Raw genomic sequence first — 26,899 nt, forward strand, 5'->3', positions numbered from 1 at the left:
TTGGGAAAATTTCACTTACCCTTCATGTACCAGTTCAAATGTCAGTTTTTCTGGAAAGATGGTCTCAACCTCCCGCTAACCCTTATGAACAGAATTTGAACTGATTGAACCATTGTACTTTGCACAGACTTATATTTTAGCTCTAATTATTTTGTTTTACATTTATTCTTAGTTTTTCAGCTAGGCTGGAATCATTTTATGTTTTTAAAGTTACTGTTTTTAAGTTCATCTTGATATCCAAAGCATCTGTAAGATATTTTATATTTGTTCCTTGAATGAATAGATTGTCATCAGCTTCTCAGAGGAAATAGCATTTTAGGTGGATGTTGAGAATAAGTAACATTAGACACACACACACACACACACGAGTGAGGGAGGGCATATCATGCAAATGGAATAGGAGCAAAGACATTTCTTTTTTCTTTTTAAAGATTTTATTTATTTATTTTAGAGAGCAAGAGAGAGCATGAGTTGGGGGAGGAACAGAGGGAGAGGGACAAGCAGACTCTGAGCTGAGCAGCGAGCCTGACCCAGGGCTTGATACCATGACCCTGAAATCATGACCTGAGCTGAAATCAAGAGTCGGATGCTTAACCAACTGAGCCACCCAGGTGCCCCAGGAGCAAAGATATTTCTTATTAAATCATTTGGGTTGAAATGACTGCCCAAGTGATTAGTGAGGATAAAGAAATTTTGATGGCATTTGCCTAAAAGAAAGGCTGTCATGAAATTCCATTTCACACTGAATTCTTCCACTGCTTTGACCTATGTTCATATATTTCTGAAGAGGTGAAGGTATTTATTTATGCTAGTGCAGTTGAACAGACAACTATGACAGGTCTTTCTTTCCTTACTGTGTGTATTTTAATACCCAGGTTATGTTTGACTTTCTCCATGCAGTCTTTTCCAATTATTGAAACCCTAGGGGTTCCTTTATCTTTTCCAAATCCCTCTGGACTTTCTGCTGCTACATTTTCCAATACAAATTATAACGCCTGAAGGCATGATTACTTCTTTTGTAATTGCATACTTTATACTTTGATTTATATCTATAAAATGACTTTTTTTGGCATGTGGTTGATATTGTAAGACATCATATTTACCACATACATGAATATAGATAGATAAACTTTGGTAGTTGACTCTTCATTTTACCCTCTCACAGAATTATGAATATATGGAATCCTTACCAAGAAGGAAAAAAAAAAAATCTCAAACTCTTCAGAAAAATTAGATTAAGGTTAGAGAAATGTTCACTCAAGAAATATATTATTATAAATGTTTCCTATTGTTTAAAATATATTTGAAGGCAATGGGAGATTAGAAATTTTATTTGATATTACACATGAAGTTTTTTAGAGCTCTTTTTTTCTGTGCCTGCTAGGATAAAGAACAGTCTGAGATCACCTGCTTGCTTGATCTGCTTACTATCTGCAGTTTGATTCTGCCCTCAGGGTTTACATTCTCCTCTTTTTTCTTAGGACACTAATAAAAATTCAGCTGGTTGGAATGGCTTCTTTGAAATCAAGTGGCACACTCCCTCTAGTCAACAGTACTACAGTTTTCCTAATCTTGATTGTTAATGAGAAACTTTTATAATAAAAGAGACTTTTCTCCATCCTATTATCTTGTGATAGAAAGGTATGCCCAGGGGGTGCCTGGGTGGCTATGTCCTTAAGCATCTGCCTTCTGCTCAGGTCATGATCCCAGGGTTCTGGGATCGAGCCCCGCATCAGGCTTCCTGCTCAGTGGGAAGCCTGCTTCTCCCTCTCCCGCTCCCCCGCTTGTGTTCCTGTTCTCATTGTCTCTCGCTGTCAAATAAATAAAATCTTTTTAAAAAAAAAAGAAAGAAAAAGAAAGAAAGAAAGAAAGAAAGAAAGAAAGAAAGAAAGAAAGAAGAAAGAAAGAAAGAAAGAAAGAAAGAAAGAAAGAAAGAAAGAAAGAAAGAAAGAAAGAAAGAAAAGAAAGAAAGAAAGGCGTGCCCAGGACTCCCCCTGGTGGTCATGATAACCAGGGACATACATGGGAATCTAGAATTTTGCATTTCTCACTAGGCTTTCGTTCTATGGAGTGGATACTAATAGAAGAGGCCAAAGGAAGAAAGGGGAAGGATAACATTTAGGAATGTTTGGATTACTTCTCTCAGTTTAAATTTCCAATCTCATCAACTTTGTGTGGTGTGTTTATCGCTTTTGTTCTTTTTTAGTTTCTTGTTCTTGGTCTTTAGACCGTATCTATCAAAGGGTATATTAATCAAACCAACCTTATACTCAAACAAACTATAGTTTTTGATCAAGAAAAAGGTTTCTTTGAATTAAAATGGTCATGGTAATGTAGTAGTAATGACTCATACAACATCTGATATGCTGTTAAACAGCTGAACAACAATTGACAGTAGTGAACAATTGAGCATATTTACCAGGTGTTGGGAACTATATAAAAGACTTCATATGCATTTTATATGCATTCATCTTCTTGCCTTTCATATGCATTCATCTTCATGACAGTGCTGTGATAGACCTATTATCCCTGTTTACAGGGGCTCAAATAGGTTAATTGATCAGACTAAAGTCACACAGTGGAAAAGGTAGAGTCTTTAGCTCTTGGCTTTGTTAGGAACCTTCCAGGGTACTCACTGATGGTTAGTGAATACTAAGAATGGTTTTGGTATAAACTCCCACCTAATTTTCCTCTTCAAAATTACATGATGGTATAGCTTAATTTAAAACATCACTATTGGTACTGAGATTATGAAACCTTTCTATTCAGATCAGGTATTTCTTCATTATACAACGAAGAACAATATAGAACATTGATTTAACTTCTTGGTCTCTCTGGTGACATGATCAATGTTGAATACATGACCTTTTAAGTTTTAGCTAAAGCGATAAGGGCCAACCTCTTCTACCTGGGTTTAATGCTTTGTCTGCTTTCATCTGGTTAGTCAGGGATGACAACTGGATTTTACCTTGCACATTAAAGATTAGGAGAAAAATACCATTAATGTAATCATTCCACAGGAAGTTGCACTGCTGACATAAGTGGTAGAACCAATCAGGGCCATGTTGGGTGAGAGGGTAACGTGGTCTCTGGTCTTCCAGACTTGAAACTTGCTTGCCCCTCTTCCCCTTCAAACACTCATTCTTTAGCCCTTACTACCCTAACCTGGTTCTGTATTTTTGCCCCTTGTACTCCTGCAGTGTTTGTACTTATCTCCTTCAACTCATCTCTCTAATCATATTAATAACGGCCTGTTGGGCGCCTGGGTGGCTCAGTTGGTTAAGCGACTGCCTTCGGCTCAGGTCATGATCCTGGAGTCCCCGGATCGAGTCCCGCATCGGGCTCCCTGCTCAGCGGGGGTCTGCTTCTCCCTCTGCCCTCTTCCCTCTCATGCTGTCTCTCATTCTCTCTCTCTCAAATAAATAAATAAAATCTTTAAAAAAAAAAAAAAATAACGGCCTGTTGTAATACCACCCTTCACCCCTCCTAAGAGTTGGGGGCTGATAAACTGTAAGGGCAGGGATTGTTTGAGTCTTGTTACCTACAGCTGGCAAACAGTAAGTGCTGAGTAATAATTTGTAGAAATTGCTATAGAAAGACCTTATAATTAACAACTGCTTTTTCCCCCTTATGTAGAAAAACCGGGGACCATTTTAGAAAAATGTCCTGGGAATGTTAACAAAAGTATGCCAATATTCAATCATTTCTCGGTATTATTTGTGTAGAAAGCAGCTCTGAATCTTTTTGTACTACTTTTAGCAAGGGGCATGATTTTATGGTAAGGAAGCCAATACAGTTTGTATTATGTGATTAGAAGGAATTGGCTCATCAGATTGTGAAGGCTGCTGACAAGTCCCAAGATCTGCAGGGTGAGTCAGCAAGCTGGAGACCTCGGAGATCCAATGGTGTAATTTCAGTCCAAAGACTGGCAGGCTTTGGAGACTCAGGAAGAGCAGATGTTTCAGTTCAAAGGCAGTCAGGCAGGAAGAATTCTTCCTTTGGGGAGGGTCAGCTTTTTTGTTCTATTCAAGCCTTCAGCTGGTTGGATGAGGCCCACTCACATTAGGGAGGACAATCTGCTTTAGTTTATCGAATTAAATGTTGATCTCATCCAAAAACACCCTCATGGAAACAATTAGATAACATTTGACCCAGTATCTGGGCAGTCTGTGGTCTGGTCAAGTTGACATATAAAACTAACCATCACAGAGGCCCACAGAAAATTATTTCTTCAAGTGGCAGAGCAGGGATTGAAATATGTCTGATTTAGAGGGCTATAATTGTTGCACCAGTGCAAAGAGGGGCTACCTCCAAAGAGGTAATAAATACAATTAGAAAGCCTTCCAGGTTGACAAACTCCAAAACTTTTGGTCTTTTTCATAGCAGCTTTGTCAAAAAAGCATACTCCCAAAGCAATGTCCACAGATTTTAAGTATTCCAACTACCGTAATTTTTCCCCAATTATAATGCATTATGTGCATACTGTCCTAAAACAAGCTGATTTGGGTAATAGTATTTGTTGGTTTTTATACTAGAAGTTTAGGCACAGAAGTATTGATTAGACTAAATTATAGCCAATCTTGTCAGGGTAAGATATCTACTTAGTAAATTTTCCTAATAAGCATGTTCAAATGTTTATAATACTGGATATAAAGGAGCAAATTTGAAAAAAAGAAAGATAACCAGGACTTGGAGGTAGAATAAGACAGAAATATTGACTTTTGGGGGATTACCATTGTATCCTTTAAAAATTACATTCAAATCTCTTACTAATGAAAACAAGTTTTGAGTACCTGCTATGTGCTTGTAATTGTTTTGGGTACTGGGTATATTGTAATGATAAAATCTGAGATTTTTCTTTCTCAGGGGTTCAAAAAAAAGTGAATATGTAGCATGACCAAGGACTTTGGGAAACAAGATGCCAAAAGCATAAAGGTGTAACAAAGCCATAAACTGCAAACTGCTACAAGTGACCAGACTTTTGGGGGTACAAAGGTACTAGAGGAACAGGGACTTAACTCAAGTTCATATGCTGGATGGCAATGTTAAATTAAATGTAATTTATGGTTTAATATTTTTACTTCAGAGTCTACACTAGGTGGCATCCAGGGTCAGAATAGAAGCAGTAACCAGCAATGGAAAGCCAATGTATTTAAGCTTCTGTGCTAGAAGCAGCTTCCCAGTGGATCCTAAAAGAAATAGTATTAAAAGTGAATTGGTTGCTTTAAGTGATGATCAAAATGCTCTCCACTGGAAGGGACGTAGAGGTGAAGAGATCAGGAAAAGGTTCATGTGATGGCTATAGGGCAGACGACAAGTTGGAAAGATGAAGGCTGAGGAATTTTTAAAGAATAAAATAATGGTATTAAAGTGAATACACAGCCTTCTGGTCTAGAATGAAGGAAGCCTGTATCAAGAAAGTTTAGGATAAAGAAAAAGGATTTCTGTGCAGATGGAGTACATAAACGGAACTCTACCTTTTCATGCTTGGGAGATTTTGAAATATAACAGATTTTTTGTAATGGATGATAGGGCTGTAAGAGACATAATCTCTCATGTCTATCTTGAATATGGAGTTAGATCAGCCACTCATTGCCTAACCCAATAATGAAAATGTTAGTAGGCAGTATTATCAGCAGAAGAAATAATTTATCCCACAGTCATAAGCATGTAGGCAGGTGGGCAATATCCACAATTATTTTAAACATAAGGCTGGGAATCTATAAGACTCTGTGTACTTACAAATGAAAACAACTTTTGAACTAGCACTCGGGAGAACCAGGTTTTGTTTTGTTTTGAATTCATGTGACAGAGAGAGAAAGAGAGAGAGAGAGAGAGGGAATATGAGTAGGGGGGAGAGGCAGAGGGAGAGGGAGAGGGAGAAGCAGACTCCTCGCTGAGCCAGGAGCCTGATATGGGGCTTTATCCCAGGACCCTGAGATCATGCCCTGAGCTGAGCTGAAGGCAGCCACTTAACCATCTGAACCACCCAGGCACCCCAGGAGAACCAGGTCTTAACAGAAATTGACTTCCGCTGATCTGTAAGAGAAAGGCTGAAAGAACTAAAAAGAAAGAGTCTATTCTCACAGATAATAGGTGCGACTGAAAGAGAAGAACATCTAGTTTATACAATGTCTAGCTGACATTCTCAGCTTGGCATTCTACTGTTCATGTTTGAGGTTGTACTGCTTGTTATTCAGATTTTGGGGGTAATACCATATCGATACCCCTAATCTATAATCCTAACTATATTCACCAATTTGATAAAATCTTATTCCCATTCTTTCCCCTTTGTCCTAATTCCTGGCAACTTTAGTTAACTTATGCAATTCTTTTGTTTATGAAATACTTAAGTCCACAAAAATATAGACTTTTCTCAGGAAAGGCATATACCTAATTAACCTTTCTAAATCTGTGTGTTGTGTATTTTATTTAATGCTTTAAATAAAGGATTAGGTTGGATAGCCATTACTCTTAGTTTGGATCCATTCCATGACAGTACATTTGAATGGAAATAAAAATGATTTCTTATACATTAATAACTTTGCATGAAACCTCAATACATGGTAATATGTGAAAAATTTCATATGTACAAACTAAGTATCAAAATGAATAAAACTGTATTGTTTTAATATCTTAATAAAATAGTAAGTCCCAGAACTTTACATAGGACCTTGGCTTAGTGGTTCCCAGGCTTTTAGATTTCATGGAGTAGTTAAAAAAAAAAAAAAAGTGGGGACCAATACAGAACTGTCAACTTTTTATTTTGCCAAGTAAGGATACTTAAAGCAACTGATAATACTATCAACATTTCATAAAAGGATACTTCAATACCACAAAAGTTGGAATAATCTTATAATAAAAATTAAATTCAAGCTGATTACCTATCAGTCTTTTACTTTTTTCCCTTTTGGGATGCTGAAAATTTAGGGTTGGCCTAGAATTTGCAAATAAATTGCCTAAAATGCCATTTTCTCCAACCATTTTAAATAGAGGCTGAGAGGTGAGTGGCTTTGCCTGAAATCAACTTGTGTTAAACTCAGAAAGAAAGCATAGCTTCTGACAACTAGTAGATAATACACACTCACAGAAACACAATCACTAAATATGTTGCTAATTAGGAACCTTAATCAATGTTTATCTTAAAACCAAACCAAACCCAAATCCTTCATAACTAATGAAAAATCAAATAAATCCACTTACTTTGTTGTATACACAACTGTACCTATTATAATTTAAGGAAAACAACCCCAAATCATAAATTATCATAATTATGTAACCTACATCATAAATGATATAATCTTATCTGTGAGCTTTTAATTCTCCAAAATGTTTCAGTCTCAATTACATGGTCTGTGGAGAATGCTTAATAAATGTCTGTTGTACTAACAGAGGAATGTCACTTTCAATCACTGCAAAACAAGTTTCTTCCTGACATTAGAAACTCTCAACCTAGCACAAAATCCTATTTTGGAAATCACTGGAACATTAATGTATAGAGAAAAAAAGATAGTGGTGGTGTGGGGGAACCCAATTTGCCTGATTTCTCAAATGAAAAAGCAATCAGATGCTTCGGGGTGCTTAAATGAGAACAGTATTTGCACACAATGATTTTTGTGTAAAAACATCACATTAATTTAACCACACCCACTTAACTTTTTTAGGTAAGTAACATGAAAGGTTTAATATCCTAAAGGGATTCTAGTTGAAGAGCATGTAACAAAATTTTAACATGACCCTGAGGATATATTTATCTAATTATTTTGGACTAACAAAATGCTACAGTAGATCTGCATTTCAATTAGGCAATCACTTCTAATTCCACCATAAACATACACATAATCTTATTCCTTTGAAAAATAGTTTTGACAATTTCTTCCCCCCTTTCCACTAGCTATAAAAATGCATGACCAATAGTCTAATTTCAAATTCAAAATAAGAATACAGTTTAGTCTGTTAAAAGGATGTCCCTTTATCAGAAACTGGGAGTTCATGGATTCATTTTTCCTTAAAACAATTAACCTTTAAAAGCATGATGCTTCTTTTGCAGACCCACCCATACTTAATTAAAACAGAAGGCAGAGGCACAGAAAGAAATTCACCTTAAGAAACTAATAAGTAGAATCAGGGTTTGTAGTATTTTAGATTTTGTATTGAAGATATGCCTTAAAGACATATCCAAATAAGTCACATAGGCTGCTTAAAACCAGTATACACAATTTTGGTATAAACTTTCCCTACTGTAATACACAAAATTGTACATTTAAAAAATATCAGTGATCGTACATAATACAGGAATGCTGATATTTGGTTTGATTTCTGTGACTTCCATGGTAATCCTGGATTTTAGCACATAGAAACTTGTTATTCACTACTACTGAGAATTCAAGTATACTAAAAGAAATGATGAGAATATTTTTGTTACCTATGTCAAATTGTTTGTATTACAATTGTATATATTCTGTCCCGACTTTTCCTTCTAACCCATAAAGCCCAAAGAACTAATCTCTCTTTAAAAATTCACATATTAACTACTCCTGGGGCGCCTGGGTGGCTCAGTTGGTTAAGCGACTGCCTTCGGCTCAGGTCATGATCCTGGAGTCCCGGGATCGAGTCCCGCATCGGGCTCCCTGCTCGGCGGGGAGTCTGCTTCTCCCTCTGACCCTCCTCCTTCTCATGCTCTCTTTCATTCTCTCTCTCTCAAATAAATAAATAAATCTTTAAAAAAAAAAAAATTCACATATTAACTACTCCTGTCTTACTATTTTTATTGCTAATTATTTTCAGTTTTCACATTTTCTTTTTTTTAATTTTATTTTATTATGTTATGTTAGTCACCATACATCATTAGTTTTTGATGTAGTGATCCACGATTCATTACATTTTCTTTTTTTTCTGAATCAGGAATGAATGCAATGCTTCTGAGTCTTTGAAGATTACATAAACAAAAACTTGTCTTCAAATTTTTGCTTTTAAGATCATACAATTTAAGAGAATGTAATTATTTTTCTCCCTCAAATAGTTTCTTTAATAGAAATAGCCATGTGCCTGATTATCAAGGGTGGGAAATAAAATCCTCCTGTGCCTTTCATCTAGCTTTGTGACTACTATTCCTGTCATGGATGTACGGCTTTCTGTTCAAGAGGCTTGACATCATGTGCTCCAATTCCTTCACTGTTCCCGCTTCAAGTGCTTGCCACTTCTTGGAATAGAATTCTGGAACATTACCATTTTAAGACTTTCTTCATGACTACTTTAATATCACTTTGATCCAAATTTCCAGTGTTGGTTCCTTTAATGGGTCAATTAAATACCCATGAAAATGAATAAAGAAGCTACTGTGCCCTTTTATTTTAGACCTGGCCCACTTATAATTAAGCAGAATAACATTCCAAGTTCATTTTGATTGAAAACTATGAAAACATAGAAGCTATATTTTCTCAGCGTCATCACCTAGACCAGAATCAAGGTCATCACAGGTTTTTCCTAAATTAAGAGATTAATATAGCTTGATCACACCCAATTTACTTTCTAGGTTAACTAAGTAATATTAAAAGGTGATAATTTTCTTTGAAACTTATAAGTACAACCTGCATATACAGGATTTTGAGAATAATTTAATGTTAACTTTAACATACAACTATATCTTAATATAATTATTTTAAACGTAAAGAAACGGATCCTTACAAGACCAAAATAACCCACAGGCCATGAAGTTGGTTTTTACTTTTTCCTTTTTTGTTTAAACAAATGTGCACCACGATGGTTCAACAAGTAAGGCAAATGCCGTGAGTATGAAAGCTGCAGTTTCCAATATACCACATCTAGAACCCAGGGGAGGTGAATTAGACAGAAGTCGTAGTCATTCTAATTAAACAATCAGATAACATCATGACAAGTTGGTTTGCAGTATCAAAACTGTCTAAGTTTCCTTTCTCTTAATGATCAGAGGTCCCACGTTGTCTCCAGTCTCTTCATTGTGTTTTGTGTGAGATCCATCACAGAATGGGAACTAGGAAAAGAGAGAATGTCAATGTCTAACTGCAAAATCAGTATTAGCCTGGCAGAGTGGGGGTGATGCTTAATTTACATATATAACACACATGATAACTCTTAATAAAAAGATTTTCTTAGACTACCTTATATAGGTGTTCTTAAAGAGCATATTTGAAGTATAAACAGCAAGTAGAAGGAAGAAATCAACTTGTGGATAATACACAATGATTAACTACATTTCCATTTGTGATATTTGATTGTGGATGCTGAATATCTTTTCCATGTTTATATGCTAGTTACAGTTACATTTCCCTTCTAGTGATCTATGTCCATTTAGAGCCTAAGTCCATTTGTTTAAAATCAATTTGTGTATTACCCCTTTGTTGATCAGCTTTGTAGCAATTTTTCCCAAACCTTTTTATTTTGCTAATTTTTTATATTCATTTCATACAAGCATGCCAGTATTTCCCTTTTTAACATTCTTCATGGAGACATCTTTCTCCTAGGGATGTGGTAAATATTTATTACTTTCCATGATTTCACATTTTAAATATAACTGACATTTGGGGTTCAGTGGTAGAAGAAGTGACAGAAGTAAATTTCTAACAGTGCTTGTCACAGTGTGCTCCAAAGAAGTCCTAAAAGATGTTCTGATTTGGTTTCATTATGTTTTAAAAACATATCACATAATTCTCTTGATTTGTAGCATACATTATTATTTAAAAGAAGTCCTGCTATTAAAAAATGCTATTTTAACTCAAAATTTACCAGGCTGACTGAACTGTGACACTTTTCCAAATTGCTATACCTTTATTCCTAATTTTATAAAGTTCTACCTATAAAAATGCCTATTTACAGGTTTTACATTATCATATTCACCAACCTAATCTGCTAATAACAAGGTTTAAAATATGCTTCAATATTTGGTAGAGCTAGGTTTCTGTCACATTATTCTTGTTAGACTTTTCCTATTTATTCTCTACCTACCTTTATTAAACTTTACCTATTTATTCTTCCAGATAAACGAGAATTTTTAAATTTCTCTTGAAATTCTCATCTTCAGGTCTCATGCATACTCTGAAAACATTATTTCTGCCTTATATGTTTTATAGTTATCATAATTAGGTATATTTTCATACCTAACTACTTATCCTATATATTATCAATGGTTTTTGCAAGTATAGCCTTCCTACTGTTAAATGATAAAGATAGGAATTCTACAATGTTTTACTTGTGTCCTCAGGGTTTTACATTTAGAAGGTCCAATTACTAGTAAATTACCTTTTTTCTTTCTTTCTATATTTATAACTTTTATTTCTATTTCACATCAAACGATGATAGCATCTTCATTTTATTCTTGATGTCTGAAATGTACCTAACACTCTAGAATCTAGAGTCACTGTTTGGTATAAGGTACACTATTGCATTGAAGAGGCCTATTTAGAAGGGTAAAGTAACAGGAATCTTAGCCTTAAGATTATAATTGCTTCATTACTCACAGTGAAGGCAATATAATTTTAGATACCTGAAAATAGACAATAAGGGTATAAATCTTTAAACTATGACATTAGAAGTGTCTAAGATTAAAATAATACTTGGTTGATGTTAAAGAAACTTAATTTTAATTTTACTATTTGTATATAATTCCAAGATACAGTAAATTAGTTAAAAATTACAGAAAAAGTCAAGGTACCAGCATATCTAATATTTCAAAGTAAAAATTCTACCTTGGGGTAGATGGCAACGTCAATGCAATGTATATAAAGCTTTCTTTTTTTTTTTTTTCCCAATAAGATATGGTACACAGTATATTCATGTTAAAAACAAGTTCTTACAACAAAAACATCAACCTAAGCTTTCAGTTTTTTCTTGGCATGGATAAGAAAGAGGCTATAACAATCCACAAAAATCAAACTAAAATGTACCCCATATCAAAGAACAGCATATCAAGGTGACATATGTTTAATAAACAAACAGATGATTTTACAGTGAGAATACAAATTTACATTGCAAAAGACTCCATTTTTTATAAATAGCAGACACAAAACATGTTACTGTACAGTTTTAAGATATAGGTTATAAAATGTATTTCTAAAATGTGAAGTATTTATAAATTAAAAAGCTTTAAATAACTTACTGAAATAGCATGTTTAACTTTTCCTCTTAAATCTCATTTTAAAAATACTAGAAAAATAATACATTTTTAAAAATTATTTCCCTCTATATATAGAATCAGAAGAAGAGAAATCTATAGAGAAATATACAAAGAACATCTTATAAAAAGATTAAGAAAGCCATACATCTAAAATGAGAATATACTTTTTATGATAATCTAGGTCTGCCTAAAAACAGAAATTTGCCTGTTTCCTGTTTTAAAAGAAAAAATATTTCTTTAAAAAGCAGCAAATAGTAGATCCTATTTGTTTAATAAATTTTCATGTTTTCATAATATGTAAAGCTTTTATGACTTTAAAATGTAAACGAAGCATTAAAAATCATTTTGTTCAGGCGCACAGATATCTTTTAATAGTACTTTATTAATCCCAGGAATTACTGACTTAAGGCAGAATCCTCTCCCAAACTTCATGTGAAGATTAGGTATTCTCATTATATTTATTCATTAGAGTTCTCACTTCAAGTTAATGAAAAAACAAAACTTTTTTTTTTCCAACAAGGACCAAGATGAGTTATTTCTATTTGGATTGGATTAGCAATTCCTTAAGACTACACTGTACATATTCATGGGATATATTTATTGAAATTAATTCATGATTCTCAATATAATATAAATGAATGAATGTCAATTACTTGGCATTAAAATTCAAAAACATAAATAATACTTATGTTTTTCAGGAAGTGTCTTGTTCAATTTTTCAACTTTTCTATGCAAGAGAAAGAAAATGTGTGTATACTTTCAAATGTAATCTAGGAAGTAGTCTTTGTATTAATAATGCCATTATATGTCAAAAACAAAAATTACCCTCTTTCATTGAAGATTTTGAAATTTGTTAAATTGTCAAGCAAAGAGCTGAAATTACAAAAAAACCCACAAAGGGTATATTTAATTTAATTCATATAGTTATCGATATTTAAAAGTAAAACCTAAAGGATCAAATAACTGATGGAAAAAAGTTTAGCTTTTAAGTGATTTTAAAATCTGTTCTAACACGCCAGTGTTTGTTATTAACAAATTCTGGAGAAAAGCTTGCAAACTGAATTTCCTGTATGTCCAGAAAATATCGTATGTTTAACCCAATTAGTAAACTAGAAATCCCACATATTTTTAAAATTAGAGAAGAGAGGGTTTAGAGCAGAGGCTTAATAAATGATTAGGATTGAGAAAAAAACAACCCTAGAGATTCTTGCTTTTCATTTGGAAAGATAGCAACATCATTGGTCTTCATAAAATACACAAGATTTGTTTCTTTTTAATGGCTCTAATCTCAAGTTAATGATGTTTCTGTTTTTTGGGTATTTCAAGATAAAAATAAATAAATGCTCCTTCTTTTTTTAAAGATTTTATTTTTCAACAGAGAGAGAGACAGTGAGAGAGGGAACACAAGCAGGGGTAGTGGGAGAGGGAGAAGCAGGCTTCCCGTGGAGCAGGGAGCCCAATGTGGGACTCGATCCCGGGACCCTGGGATCGTGACCTGAGCCGAAGGCAGACGCTTAACGACTGAGCCACCCAGGCGCCCATAAATGCTCCTTCTTATCTCCTGTATCTGCAACAATTTAAAAAAAGAATTATCTTCCTTCTCTAAACTTTGTATTTTTAATGAGTTTGGATTCTATTTCCCAAGGAAGTTGCATGGGGCCATTTTGACTCACTATAATAAACTGCTCTGAGAAAGTCTTGCTTTGGTTGAGAAAGAAAAGCAGTAAGATCTGACATTACCTGAGAAGATATGACATTTTATTCCATTCTTAGGTACTTGCTTTAGTAAAATGTAAGATAGAGGGGCGCCTGGGTGGCTCAGTCGTGGAGCGTCTGCCTTCGGCTCGGGTCATGATCCCGGGATCCTGGGATCAGGCCCTGCATCAGGCTCCCTGCTTGGCGGGAAGCCTGCTTCTCCCTCTCCCACTCCCCCTGCTTGTGTTCCCTCCCTGGCTGTGTCTCTCTTTGTCAAATAAATAAATAAAATCTTAAAAAAAAAATGTAAGATAGAAGTAAAATATATTAAGAGAAATTAGGATTTTACAAGACTCTCCTTATGTGGATTGGACAAGCTATGTAACCAACATACAGAATTTTGTTTCTATGAAGAGATGGACTCCATGCACCCACCTCCAAACCATTAATAGGATGGAGACTTCTGTAACACACACACACACACACACCCTAAAACAGAAACAAGCACACCACTAACAAAAAACCCAATTCAAATCCTGAAGTTGTAAATGAAACAAAATGATTCTACATAGTATGTTCAGTTGCATTCAACTTCAGTTGAGCTCCTGACAGTAATTAGCACACTTTTCCTCTATTCTTATTTCTTAGTGTGTGTGCATCCTTCTACTGTCCTTGTTCAAACTCTCTCCTGCCTCCTAGATGGCCAAAATACAACTCAGGGAGTGGGGGTAGGGTGGCAATCTGGCAAGTAAGACTATGTTGCATACTCTTTCCTCTGAAATCAAAGTTCTCTCACTTTCTTATTTCGAAATAAGGCTCTCCCTTCCTTCCTCACATTTGTGCTCCCACTCTCATTTCCTTCCACCTCTTTCAAGACAGCGCTGTCTCAAATAGTATTTTTCCCTGCAGTCACTTCTCTATTGCCTCCTTTCTTTCTCCTGTCACATACGGATAGCCCTTTTGTGAAATACTATGAAATAGGCCTGTTTCTGAAACAGCAGAGGGCATATCAATCCGGGGGGGCGGGGGGAGGGGGGGAGACGAATGAGGCATATTTAAAAATGTAATTTCTGCACACTGCTAAGAGATGATTCATTAGGCCTGGGAAAACCACTCAAAAATGTTAGACCCACACAATGGGCTACTAGTGATTGTAACTTAAGAATGAATTAGAACAGAATTAAACTTTCTATCACATGTAACTTTTTTGAGATAAGTAGAAAGGTGTTTTCATTTTGTTATATTATAAACACAACTGGTTTATATGAGGAAAAAAATTATTGACTATGAACTCAATAGAGCCAAAGGTATTAATTACAAGTTTTCTGTGCACTGGCAGGTAAATGTGTGAGTTGGCACCTCTGTGATAACCTGAGGTACCTCAGGAATGTGGGGAGTTTCCAAAGCTATCTGAAGAATAAGAACATCCATTAACAAGAATAATATTCAAAGTGAACTCTTAATTGATTCATGTGGGAATAAAAAGTTCCCAAGATTCAGTGAAAATTCAGAACTGACAAATCCTAGATGCAAAGAGGATCACTAACAGCATAAAAGATAAGCTTAAAAAAAGAGAAAATGGGAAATAAAATGACTGGTCTGGCATTCCTCTCCTTAAAGTCTACCTATGGGAAATGACCACCTCTAGTTTAACCATCTGGAAACTCTAAACTGTGTGATGAAAAAATAATCCCAGAATGTTTTGTTGAATTATAAAGTCTAATAAACCGTTTAAACCACTAGCTTGTGTCCATTTATGATTCTTCCTGAAATATTTAAGATCTTAGTCCTTATAAGTTCCTATTTGCTTTATTGACCCTTTCTTTACCCCCTGGGAAAAACCAACCAAAGCAAATACCCTTTACTTGACCCCAAATCTATGCTTTAGAGTTCACTCAAGCAGTCATCTTTCTTTTCCTTTCCATTCACTGTCACATTTACTGAAGTTTTGACATATACTAAGACTTCTAGCATTTCTTTATTAGTAATTCACTCTTTAACCCACTTAGACACAGCGTCTATTCTAATTATTCTGTTGAAATGACACCAAAAAGTTAATTGCCTAACTGTTTAATGCAACTCATACTATAATATTCACCTAGCCGTCTTTGCACAAGCCAATGTTCACAGCCAAATCTTTGAAACTTTCTCCTTTCCACTGTGAAGCCATGATATTCTTAGTTTTCTTCTAACTCTGGCCCATTTCATCTTTTTGGCTCTTCTTCTTCTTTCCAAAATGCAAAAAATTCCCTAAGATTTCATACTTAGCCCTTGATTTTTACCTGCATCAAGGATCTGTTGTATTCTTATGTTTGACTCATCAGTTTTGCTGATTTCTATCTCCAATCCTGATGTCTCAGCCTTAGACCCACATTTCAGATTATCTGCTGGACATTTCCATTCAAATGTCACCTCAAAATTCACTTTGGAATTAAATTCCTTGTCACCATTCCAGAAAATCAGCTTTTCTTCTTGGAAGTCCTATTTCTGTTGGCAGCACCATCTCTTCTAATACTACAGGTGTAGAGACTAATGAGTTTCCGTTTTTCTCCACCAATCTCCCTTACAAATCAGTCAGTGCATTTGGCTTATCCTTCCCTCAAAATGTCTCCTGTATCTGTTCATTTTTTTCCATTCCTAGAGCTATCACTCTGGTATAAGTATCATAACTTTATCTGGAAATTCCTGACAAGAAGCTGCCCATGTCTGCAGGCACAGACTCCTCAAACAGGTACTGAAGACTCTCCTCAATCTGGACTTATTCCTGGGGGGGATGGAAATGCAATGACCAGACTAGATTCTTCATTGATCCCACCACCTTTGCTCACCTGAGTTCTTTCCTACAGATTTTAAGAAAGAGTCCCCCAAAACTGCTAGTTTATTCAAATACCACCAAACTTTCCAGGGGCAATTTAACTCCCATGTATATCACTATGCTTTCCCAGAAAATTCTAGCCCACAGTGTAAGCTCTTTTATTTATTTATTTATTTATTTATTTATTAAAGATTTTATTTATTTATTTGAGAGACAGAGAATGAGAGAGAGGGGGGAGGGTCAGAAGGAGAAACAGACTCCCTGCCCAGCAGGGAGCCTGATGCGGGACTCGATCCAGGGACTCCAGGATCATGACCTGAGCAGAAGGCAGTCGCTTAACCAACTGAGCCACCCAGGCGCCCCTCTTTCTTTTATTTAAAGCACCTGTATTAAGTCTACTGTACACATCTATGATACCTGCTGTTTTACTATTTAACTTTTTTCATGCATATATAGACATTAAATGATTATTGACTAAAGAACTACTACACTGACTTAGAAATTCCTGAATTTCTAAAGGTATTGTTTTGCATATTTTGGTGAGCAACAGGAGAATAAAACTTATCATGGGCATAATTCTTAAAAAACAAACCAGGTCTGGTCTACAGAATATTATTTAGGATTATTTTCTAGCAACCTCACTAGTACTTACAAATAATCCCACATACCAAATGAACAGTGTTCTTTTTAAGGTACAACTGACTATTATTTTGATTCCCATTCCGTATGTTCATCAAGCAGTTTCAGATTGTATCGGGGAAGAGAGTTAGAATACACTTTCCAGTACCTAGTATGTGACTTCTTCCTTATTTGTGATACGTGATTTGCGATAATGGCTTTCCACTGTGGGAAGAGGTGGTGCCTGACATGTGCTTTCAGAAACAGATAAATCATTTTTATTGTCTATTTTCTTATGTGTTATAGTGTCATCTTTAGTGAAATCCATCTTATTTAAATGCTAATGGTGGCGGTACACTCACCATATTCCTCACAATACATCACATTCAATGTATGAAGCTTTTCAAGATGACCTTAGGAAAGGATTTACCATCTTTAGGTCACTAGCTGTCATCACTGTCTAAAAGCTGCAGGTATCACAGATGAGAGTTCCAAATGGAACTTGATGAAATGTAATTATCACAAAAGAAGATTTTAAAAATCCTGTTAGGTATTTAACTATAGGAGCTATAGCTTTTTTTTTTTTTTTTTTTTTAAAGATTTTATTTATTTGACAGAGAGAGAGGGAACACAAGCGGGGGGAGAGGGAGAAGCAGGCCTCCCGCCGAGCCGGGAGCCCGATGCGGGGCTCGATGCGGGGCTCGATCCCAGGACCCCGGGATCATGACCTGGGCCGAAGGCAGACGCTTAACGACTGAGCCACCCAGGCGCCCCAGGAGCTATAGCTTAAAGAAAGCTTAGATACAGGGTCAATATATTTACCAGATAAGAAATTTTCAAGGTTAGTTTTCCAAGTTTCTCCTGAATTTTCTAAAACTTGTCCTAGAATCCAGGAGCTTGAAAGTTCAAGAAAAGAATCTACCCTTTCTGTTCCTCTTTGTGTTTTAGGCTGCACACTCTCTTTCCTGGGATAGTGGAGGCAAAGATCCACTTGGGGAGGAAATCCTAAGAATAAAGGGATTTTTTTCTCTTCTTGGTCAAGAATATAGTTACATTCACCTGAACTCAATAAGAGAATAATGGAATTTTACTGCATAGTAGGTACACATTTTAGGAAATATAATCCTGGAGAGTACATGGAAAACAGAGAAGAACAGGATGCATTAAAAAGGAAAGAAAGAAAAGGGGAGCCTGGCTGGCTCAGTCAGTGGAGCATGTGACTCTTGAGCTCAGGGTTGTGAGTTTAAGCCCCATATTGGACACAGAGATTACTTAAAAAAAAAAAAAAGAAGAAGAAGAAGAGATATCCTAATAATATCTGGTGATACATATTTGATAGAACAGTTTAAAAAGAACTGTTACATTAAAGATGGCATTAACATAAAAGACTCGTTTTTCTCACCTTTTTGGACCTCCAACAACGGCAGTACACAGCTTTATCTCCCAAATCCTCCATGTCATAAGCATGTACTATCTTGGGGTTGTCTTTCTGGATGTGAAGGTTTACCATAGATTTGTTGCGATGATCTTTAACATAAAATCTTTTGTAAGCTAGATAACCAACTGCAGCTGTCCCAGCAGCAATAGTAACTGCTGCGATCCATTCAACTAGAGCAGGAAAGGAAAACAGGAATAATCATCAAAACCAAAATATACACTAATAATGTGTATTTTTACTAACATTAATGTTCAGGAAATCCAGTTTTTGAGTTAAGCATTCCAATAGTCAAAAGTTTTTACTGTTAACAAAATAATCACAACACGATGGTGTAACAATTCTTGTTAAGACTTTCCCCAGCGTTTACTGAGGCAATTGCATATTTTCTACTGAATGATAGCTAAATTGAGATAGAGGAAAACTTAAAAATTATTTTATACATGGAGAAGGAAAAACAATGTTTAATAATTCTTAAAGTGTTCATAAATAGATTTAAAAGAACATGTAAGCCTGCTGATACCTATTGTTTAAAAAAAAATCCGATACATAAAAAAATTCAGATTATAAAGACTACCCCCACCCAAAAAATCAGGAGGTGATTATGTAAACAAACTGACTCATCAGAGTTCATTTAAATAGTAGGTCCTTTAGTGATTTTAAAGTGAATAACCACAAAGAGAATTGGTATCCGAAGAAAAAAACAAAAAAAGGACAAATAAAACAGTTTAGTACCCTTAATACTAAACACTCAAAGAAATATATCCAGCAGGATTCTGGGCTTCAAAGTCATCCAAAAGTTTTTGTTTTTGTTTTTTAAATTTCAAAGTGCTTTCTCATTAGAATAAAAATCAGAATGTATTAATTTCTTATTTCATAGAAAACATGAATTAATTACAGTTATATTCTCAATAAATTCTAAATTTCCATTATCCACCAGTGGATGATGATTTGAATTCCCTACAAACTTCATTTTAAATTTAATGACATTTTTCTACTCAATTATTTGCTTGACTAACAGACCATCTATTTATTCTTTTCATGTAGCTTTTCAAGGAGTCCTTAGAAACCCAAGCACTTAACTACCCCAGTTCCACAGAATGTTGGAGAGAAGAAAGTTCTGCATAGTCTGGTTAGCCTCAGCCTCAGAGGTGAGTTGTCTATTCCCAGCATGGAGTGAACTGCAGGAAGAAGTTGAACAGGGGTCAGGATAAACACACTGGACTGCTTCCCAGCACTTCCTCAGTCAGATCTTCACAGTGTTTGAAATAAGTTCCCAGACTATCAAATAAAGCCCTAGAGAGATAAGTACAAAAAATACAATCCAAGGACAAATAAAAACATATATTGAATAATTAACTGTATGGCTTATTTGCACTATTGACTCAAATTTCTTTTTTTTTTTTAGATTTTATTTATTTATTTGAGAGAGAGAGAATGAGAGAGAGAGAATGAGAGAGAGAGAGCACATGAGAGGGGCGAGGGTCGGAGGGAGAAGCAGACTCCCTGCTGAGCAGGGAGCCTGATGCTGGACTCAATCCCACAACTCCAGGATCATGACCTGAGCCGAAGGTAGTCGCTTAACCAACTGAGCCACCCAGGCGCCCCTTGAGCCAAATTTCTTATTGCACTAATGTGATTAATCACCCTTCCTAATAGTGCCCTACATTAAATTGGAGGTCATTCTTACAAAACTATAATGGGAAGGAACAATCATTCTCACACTTAGTTCCTTTTATCTTGGGTCTTCTAACTCATTCCTTGGATTCTATTTTCAACCACAGTATTTTTCTCTACAAAACAGTTTCCTTCCCACATTTCCATTCCTCCTTGCTAAAATCCTCTAAAATAAACATTAACATTATGTCCTTCCCAGGTGCTGCATGACTGAGACAAGTTAATAAGTTATTTGACAGCTTCAAACCTTTGGACTCATTGAAGAATGTTTTTAACTTCACATTTTGTGTAGATTTGTCTTGAATTTTAGTGCAGCTTCATGATATTATCCTGTAGCAATTCCAAGTAGGGCTGAAACTTTGCTCTGATTTCTAGCTGGGTTCATGATATTCCTTTTTGATGTATTATTTACCATGGAACTCCCTTGAGAAAGGACTCTCTGTGTCAGGAGCTATAGCAATCCGCTTCTAAGCTAATGGAAAGCCACTCTGAATAGCTAATGTACCTATCACAAAATGGGCTAAAATATTGCTTTGCATAGTATATGTTCAATTATGTTTGCTAAATATTATCTTTAGTATAAACTTAAAATGATGAAATATCCCAAAAGAATAAATTAACACAGTAGAAACTGTTAATCTTAGTTACATCCTACTTTTTAGGTGAATTATGAAGTAATCTCTAGCAGATTTGCTTTAATAGTGCCTACTTATATCAAAAAGGCCCGAAACCCAAATAACTACTAAAATTGGTTAAGATTAATTTGTCTCACAACATAAAAAGGGAATCCTACCTGAAACTCATGATAGGCCAAAAGAATCTTTCTTAGTCATCAAAACAGTCTTCTATTCTCTTTTCTCATATTAGCCACTGAATCCATATGGTGACCTTTTTTTTTTTTTTAAACCTTTACCTCCCTGGAATTTTTGACAGCGGAATAAATGACAGAATAACTGACACACAAAGGCAAAAGCAAATGAAAGAAATGGGAACTGACTCTGGATACTACTGAAAAGTAGCTGCCCCATGGGGAATCAAAACATGCAGTTACCCTACCCCCTAACAAAGGTCACTTATGACCCTATATAAATGTCATAGGACCATGTGTGTGCTGGGAAAATGGCTTCGCATGTGCTCCAATGGGTTTTTTTAGAATCACAGAGCTAGACAAATTCTTTAGAATTTCCACTTTCCCCTCTTCCCAAAACCTAATTCCCTAATCTTATTAGACACAAATGTAAAAGTTCCCAGAATAAGAAATATGTTGCTGTTTTATCATTTCATTATTGCAGCCTGAATCAGTTTTTTTCTGGCAAAAAGCTGTGGATGCCACTGGCAACTCTAGGGAAAAGAAGGAAAAGGAAACTGTGTCGAGATAGGCAAGAATGATGATGGATTGAAAAGTCAACAATTAGAATAGAGAAAGAATTGAAAACCCAAGACAATAAACAAAAACAATAAAACCTAAGTAACTATTTAGTTCTTGACAGTGGATATATTCTATTAAAAATAAACACAATCTCAGAGGCAAAAAGAGACTTTACCAAAACCCATTTTTAAAGACATTTCAGTTGGCACCTTTCAGATACTCTTTCATAACTGGAGTCCAGAAAAACCCTGAGCACTACTTCTGACTCTTATGGTTTTATCCTCACTTCCCTTCTCTATAGACATTTCTCAAGGCACAGTATTCTTACAGTTAGATGAAACCCCACCCTGCCCAATCTTGCTTAACAGTGCTTTCTATCTATACAAATACAATGAATAAACCAATATAAAGAAAATACAGAAAATACATTTCTAAATAATCCTTCCCATTCTTACTCTTCCCTTGGTCTACTATTGTATAATATTGGTTTGTATAACATAATACTGGTTTTCTCTCAGAATTATTCAGAGATTGAAAACAATCTGTTGTTTATAACCCATTCCTCAGCTTTTCTCTACTGTGGGAATTATTTTGTTTCAACTTAGACAGAAATCTCACCGTTTCTGTTCCTTTAGTCCCTTTTCTGTCTAAAACGGTCCTCTCCTGCCCAGTGTCAACTGCCACAGAATCAGGAACATTCTTCTCAGGAGAGGGGGAGGGGAGCTATGTTTAAATCTTTCCCTCCCTTAGGTCGTTCCCCCAGATTGGCAGGCTGTGTCTCGTAATGTTTTTTTCTTAAGGCCTGGCATACAGGGGCGCCTGGGTGGCTCAGTCATTAAGCGTCTGTCTTTGGCTCAGGTCATGATCCCAGGGCCCTGGGATCGAGCCCACAGCGGGCTCCCTGCTCCGCGGGAAGCCTGCTTCTCCCTCTCCCACTCCCCCTGCTTGTGTTCCCTCTCTTGCTCTCTCTCTGTCAAATAAATAAATAAAATCTTAAAAAAAAAAAAAAAGGCCTGGCATACAGGTAGTGTTCAATGTTAGCTGAGTATAAAGAAATAACAGATTACTAATTTGAATTTGCAACTCCATCTGTCCATTTTACCATCACATTGCTCTTATACCAAATGACTTATCTTTGGCCTCATCTTAATCTACTGTATCAAGTGTGGGACTTAAAACATTTCTTCAGATTCAAAAAAAAAATTTTAGGAATGCCTGGGTCACCCAGTGAGTTAAGTATCTGCCTTCGGCTCAGGTCCTGGGATGGAGCCCTGCATCAGGTTCCTTGCTCAGCGGGGAGCCTGCTTCTCCCTCTGCCTGCCGCTCCCCCTGCTTGTGTGCTCGCGCTGACAACTAAATAAATAAAATCTTAAAAAAAAAATAAAACTTTAGTATGGAACACTTCAGACATATACAGGGATTACTATAATGAACTCCCATTTACCCTCACTCAGCTCCAACAAGGATCAACTCACTGCCAATCCTGTTTCATCTATAATCCCTAATGCCCCCCAATATTTACTTATTGTTTATAATCTAAAGGAGCAGATTCAATGAGTTTTGGAGGTATCAAGGAGCAAGACATATAGTAAACTTCCTGAAAGTCATATACTGGGTATGAGGAGGAGTCACTAAAGATGGGGGACTCCAGAGTAGTGAAAGATGCTTAATGTTAGAAATTATAATAAACTAGAATTAAATAAAAATAAGTTCGGCATAAGTATGTTGATTATACCTCAATAAGGGAAAAAAAAAAAGGTTGGTATCACCCACCCAAAGGGTATCAAGAACCATCTCATGAATAGGGTCTCTGGATTCCAATCATTTATCCTTATTGCCTCTCCCAGATTCATGTCCTGGCCTGATCCCCATTAATTTTATTTATAACCCACAACCCATTATTTTTCTTCTGAATATAAACAAGAATTTTGCATGTATAGACATACCCTTTTATTTTTTATTTAACATATACTTACAAAGTGCATATTATTTTAAGCCCTTTATAATTATTAATCTACTTAGTTGAGAAGAGACATCTCAATTCATCTTCCCCAAATTCAAAAATCAAAAATATAGATTTTTTAGTGTGGTTTAAAAATTGAGAACAATTTGAGGTCTAAACATTACAAGGTGGATTCTCAATACATCATCTGTCCCTTCCCAGCCACACTACAATGTTTGAAGAAGAAAGTAAGAAGGTGCTGGATGAAGAGATTTACAAGGGTTTTGGACCTTTTCCCATAGTCCTCATAACAACCTTTACACTTTTAGGTGAAATAAAAAGTAGTTACATCTCATAACAAAGTTGAGTACTTCAAGTTTAAGCTGATAACCCTCTTCACCAAACAATTTCCTATCCCTTAGAAAACAGCAAGCTAATGGGGAAGTCACCTTTGGACTCCCCTATGGTTAGATTAAAACAAAAACAAAAACACACACACACACACAAACTTATCTTGATTGCAAGAAGATTAGCCAGCAGGTAATGCTAAGAAGTCCCAGGGTTCACCTACTTCACATTTCAATGGGCACTAAACCCTAGGTTCAAACCACACAAAATGACTCCACATTTTAAAAACACGCGTTGGAATCTTTCAGCCCATATCACAAAAGTGCAAACTGTCTTTCTATAAAATTATCAGTGGCTCAAGTCATATGAGTATCTGATTTTACACAACAGTCTTATTCCTGAGAAAATACAGGTTTGGGTTTTTTAAAAAACTGAAACAAAAATCGCTCTGTATTTTAAGTGCCCCAAGGTACCTCTATTTAAAGGACTCTCAAGATGAGCATCCTTTGAAATAAGTTTTATAAATAATCACCTCCTATATACTTCATTAGTAACTAAAAAAGTCATGGGTTATCCCCCCGCCCAACTCTGCCAGGTAACTTTTGGCAACAGACGTGGAATTCTCCAATTTAAAGAATGGATTACAAAATTAGGTCTCATGTTAACAGGGAGCTTTTACAGAACCTGGCACTCTATAGTTGCTCAGTATTTACTAAATGAATCAAAAGGGCTCTTTTTAATTAACTTCTGGACAATCTCTTTACTTTTACTTAACTACTGTTACAGGTAACCAAACCAGGAGGTGTGGCGTTTTATACCTGGGCAGAGAGATCGCATGTGTCACGTAGCTGGTGCACAGTATTATATTAACAGTTATACCACCACCAAGAACTGTTATAATGTGAAGCTCTACATTAATCGAATTCTAGAAAATCTCTTAATTTTAATTGGACCTGTTTCCAAACGCCAGACTAGCGCAAAGGAAGCAAGGCTGAGAAAGCGGAGAGCTCAAAGAGCTCCGTTTTCTATCCTCTCTCCTGGACCACTGCCACGGAGTTCCAGATGCCAGAGGGATTAAAAACAAAACAAAACAAAACAAAAAAAAAAAAAAAAAAACCCTGGGAAAACTGAAGATCTCGGATTGGGTTCGTTCCTTTAAAAAAATGTGCAAAACTGAGATGTGATTAGTCACGCACTGCTTCAGAGTTGCAGGAAATTGATGGTCTGTCTCCACGGTGATTTAAACTTGAGAAGGCGGAGCAGTACTTTTTTTTTTTAAAACCTTTCCTCTTTTCCAAGCTGTGTGACAACACAGAGGTGCCTCAGGGGAGAACAAGAAAAAAAGCTAGCGACGGAATCATTAGGTTTTAGGTCATGGCTGGTTAAGGAAAACGTGATCCAGACTTGGGTGAATGCCTCCATAGCCCCCATGCCACTTATGCCTGGAGAGATCACCAATCCATACGGACATCGCCCCCCTTCCCCGTTTGGCCCAGGGAGCCCGCAGGCCAGCCCTGCGCTTGCCCTTCTACATCTCAAGGTTACAGGACTGGCGGGTTCGCAGGGCAGCGGTAACTAACAGCCCAGAGAGGAGCAGAGGAAGCTGCAACCGGTGCGCAGGCCTCCAACCTCACCCGCTCCCAGGCCCCACTTCACCTCGTACGCTGGAAGTCAGACTCATGGCGCCGTCGCTTGCAAGGCGTGTGCACAGGACACTAAGCACAAAGAGGCTCTTGCGGAGGGCCGGAGTCAAGGTGCGAGAAACGTCTACGCGTACCGACTCCAGGCCGCTACGGCGCAGGCGCCGTGGCTGGCCGTAAGCACGTGTGTATTGCCACCCTAGTTAATGCTGAGCATGCGCGGAGCTGCGTCCCAGTCTAAAGAAGTCTTGAGTCGGGATTTTGACAGCCGGAAAAGTGGGGAGGAGGAAGAGACCTAGAAAGGTAGCAACTGAGTGTGCGCAGTCGTAAGGGGCGGAGTCCTGGAGCCTGGGGCAGGGCTTTGAGAATAGAGATTCCAGGCCAGATTTAAGTCTTTTCCAGGTGTGCGGGCTTCACAGGGCAAAGGACAGGTGCTGGTATAACACTTGACATAATCAGGTATCTAAGATTTTATCTACAGTTTTCTTGTTCAGTTCGGCACCTGCAAGGCCACGTCCAGTTTTCATATAAAATGCCAGTGGCAGACACACAGGTATCAATTGTGGAGTCCTATTTCAGAACCTCACCTCGCCCTCGGTGTACGTCACTTTCTTCTGCTTTTGAGCCAGTTATCTACTGAGGACCCTGGAACCTGCGCTAAGGGCTGAGTAGGAGAGAGAAACAAACGGCTCATTTCTTCAAAAAATGTACTCAAAAAAGATACTAAATTATTCTCTATCTTCTACAGTCTGAAATTAGTGTCAGTTACAAAATATTTTATAAAAGCGGTTTAGGGGCCCGAATTTGGGGAGGGGGGTTAGAATTAACTCACAGGGTGTTTTGGAAGGTGTATTTTCTAAGAAGCTTCTTGTTTTTACTCTTATTGTTTCTATGCGGGGTGGGAGTTGGAGGGAGTTGATTGCAGGGTAGCCTCCCAAGCCATGCTACGGCCTCCCAACGCTCAACACGTGACTGATTGCTCCTCACAACTGGAAGCCCCTGGAGTCTCTGAGCCGCACCCCAGGAAGAGCTGAAGCGCCCTCTGAATGAATGAAGCTACAACAGCCCTGCTGGCATTGTAAAGCCAGCTCAGGGCTGGGGTGAGAAAGGCCGCGAGTGCGCTTGCCCCATCCGCTAGCCCTCAGCTCCCGCTGGCTGCGCCAAGCTCCCGCCCCGCTGCAGGGGGTCCCGTCGGGCAGCCTCTGGGCA

At 36.8% G+C, this 26,899-nt stretch overlaps 1 protein-coding gene across 2 annotated transcripts; it reads right to left on the bottom strand.

Annotated features, from left to right (window-relative positions):
• Positions 1–9,327: 9,327 nt before the first annotated feature.
• CISD1 (CDGSH iron sulfur domain 1) lies at positions 9,328–25,906 on the bottom strand. Of its 2 annotated transcripts, XM_031040147.2 has the most exons (4): positions 25,707–25,906; positions 19,801–19,895; positions 18,682–18,887; positions 9,328–10,012 (listed from the first exon to the last, which is right to left on the bottom strand). In XM_031040147.2, exons 2-4 carry the CDS (start codon positions 19,838–19,840, stop codon positions 9,923–9,925), a joined length of 336 nt encoding a protein of 111 aa, XP_030896007.1. In that variant the 5' UTR covers positions 19,841–19,895; positions 25,707–25,906; the 3' UTR covers positions 9,328–9,922. The 2 variants fall into 2 exon arrangements, with proteins under 2 accessions (XP_030896007.1, XP_006744370.1); XM_006744307.3 differs by lacking the exon at positions 19,801–19,895 and having other exon boundaries at positions 25,707–25,900.
• Positions 25,907–26,899: the final 993 nt, after the last annotated feature.

This window comes from Leptonychotes weddellii, chromosome 6, assembly GCF_054177405.1.
Source record: "Leptonychotes weddellii isolate Sample4059 chromosome 6, ASM5417740v2, whole genome shotgun sequence".
Lineage (NCBI taxonomy): Eukaryota > Metazoa > Chordata > Mammalia > Carnivora > Phocidae > Leptonychotes > Leptonychotes weddellii.

Coding starts and splice junctions, on each gene's coding strand:
- CISD1 (XM_031040147.2), bottom strand. CDS start 19,840: ATGCAGAACTTTCTTCTCTCCAACATTCTGTGGAACTGGG. Junction 18,888..19,800: donor CAACATTCTGTGGAACTGGG/GTAGTTAAGTGC, acceptor TTCCTGCTCTAG/TTGAATGGATCGCAGCAGTT. Junction 10,013..18,681: donor GTTGTTGGAGGTCCAAAAAG/GTGAGAAAAACG, acceptor CTCTTTTCCTAG/TTCCCATTCTGTGATGGATC.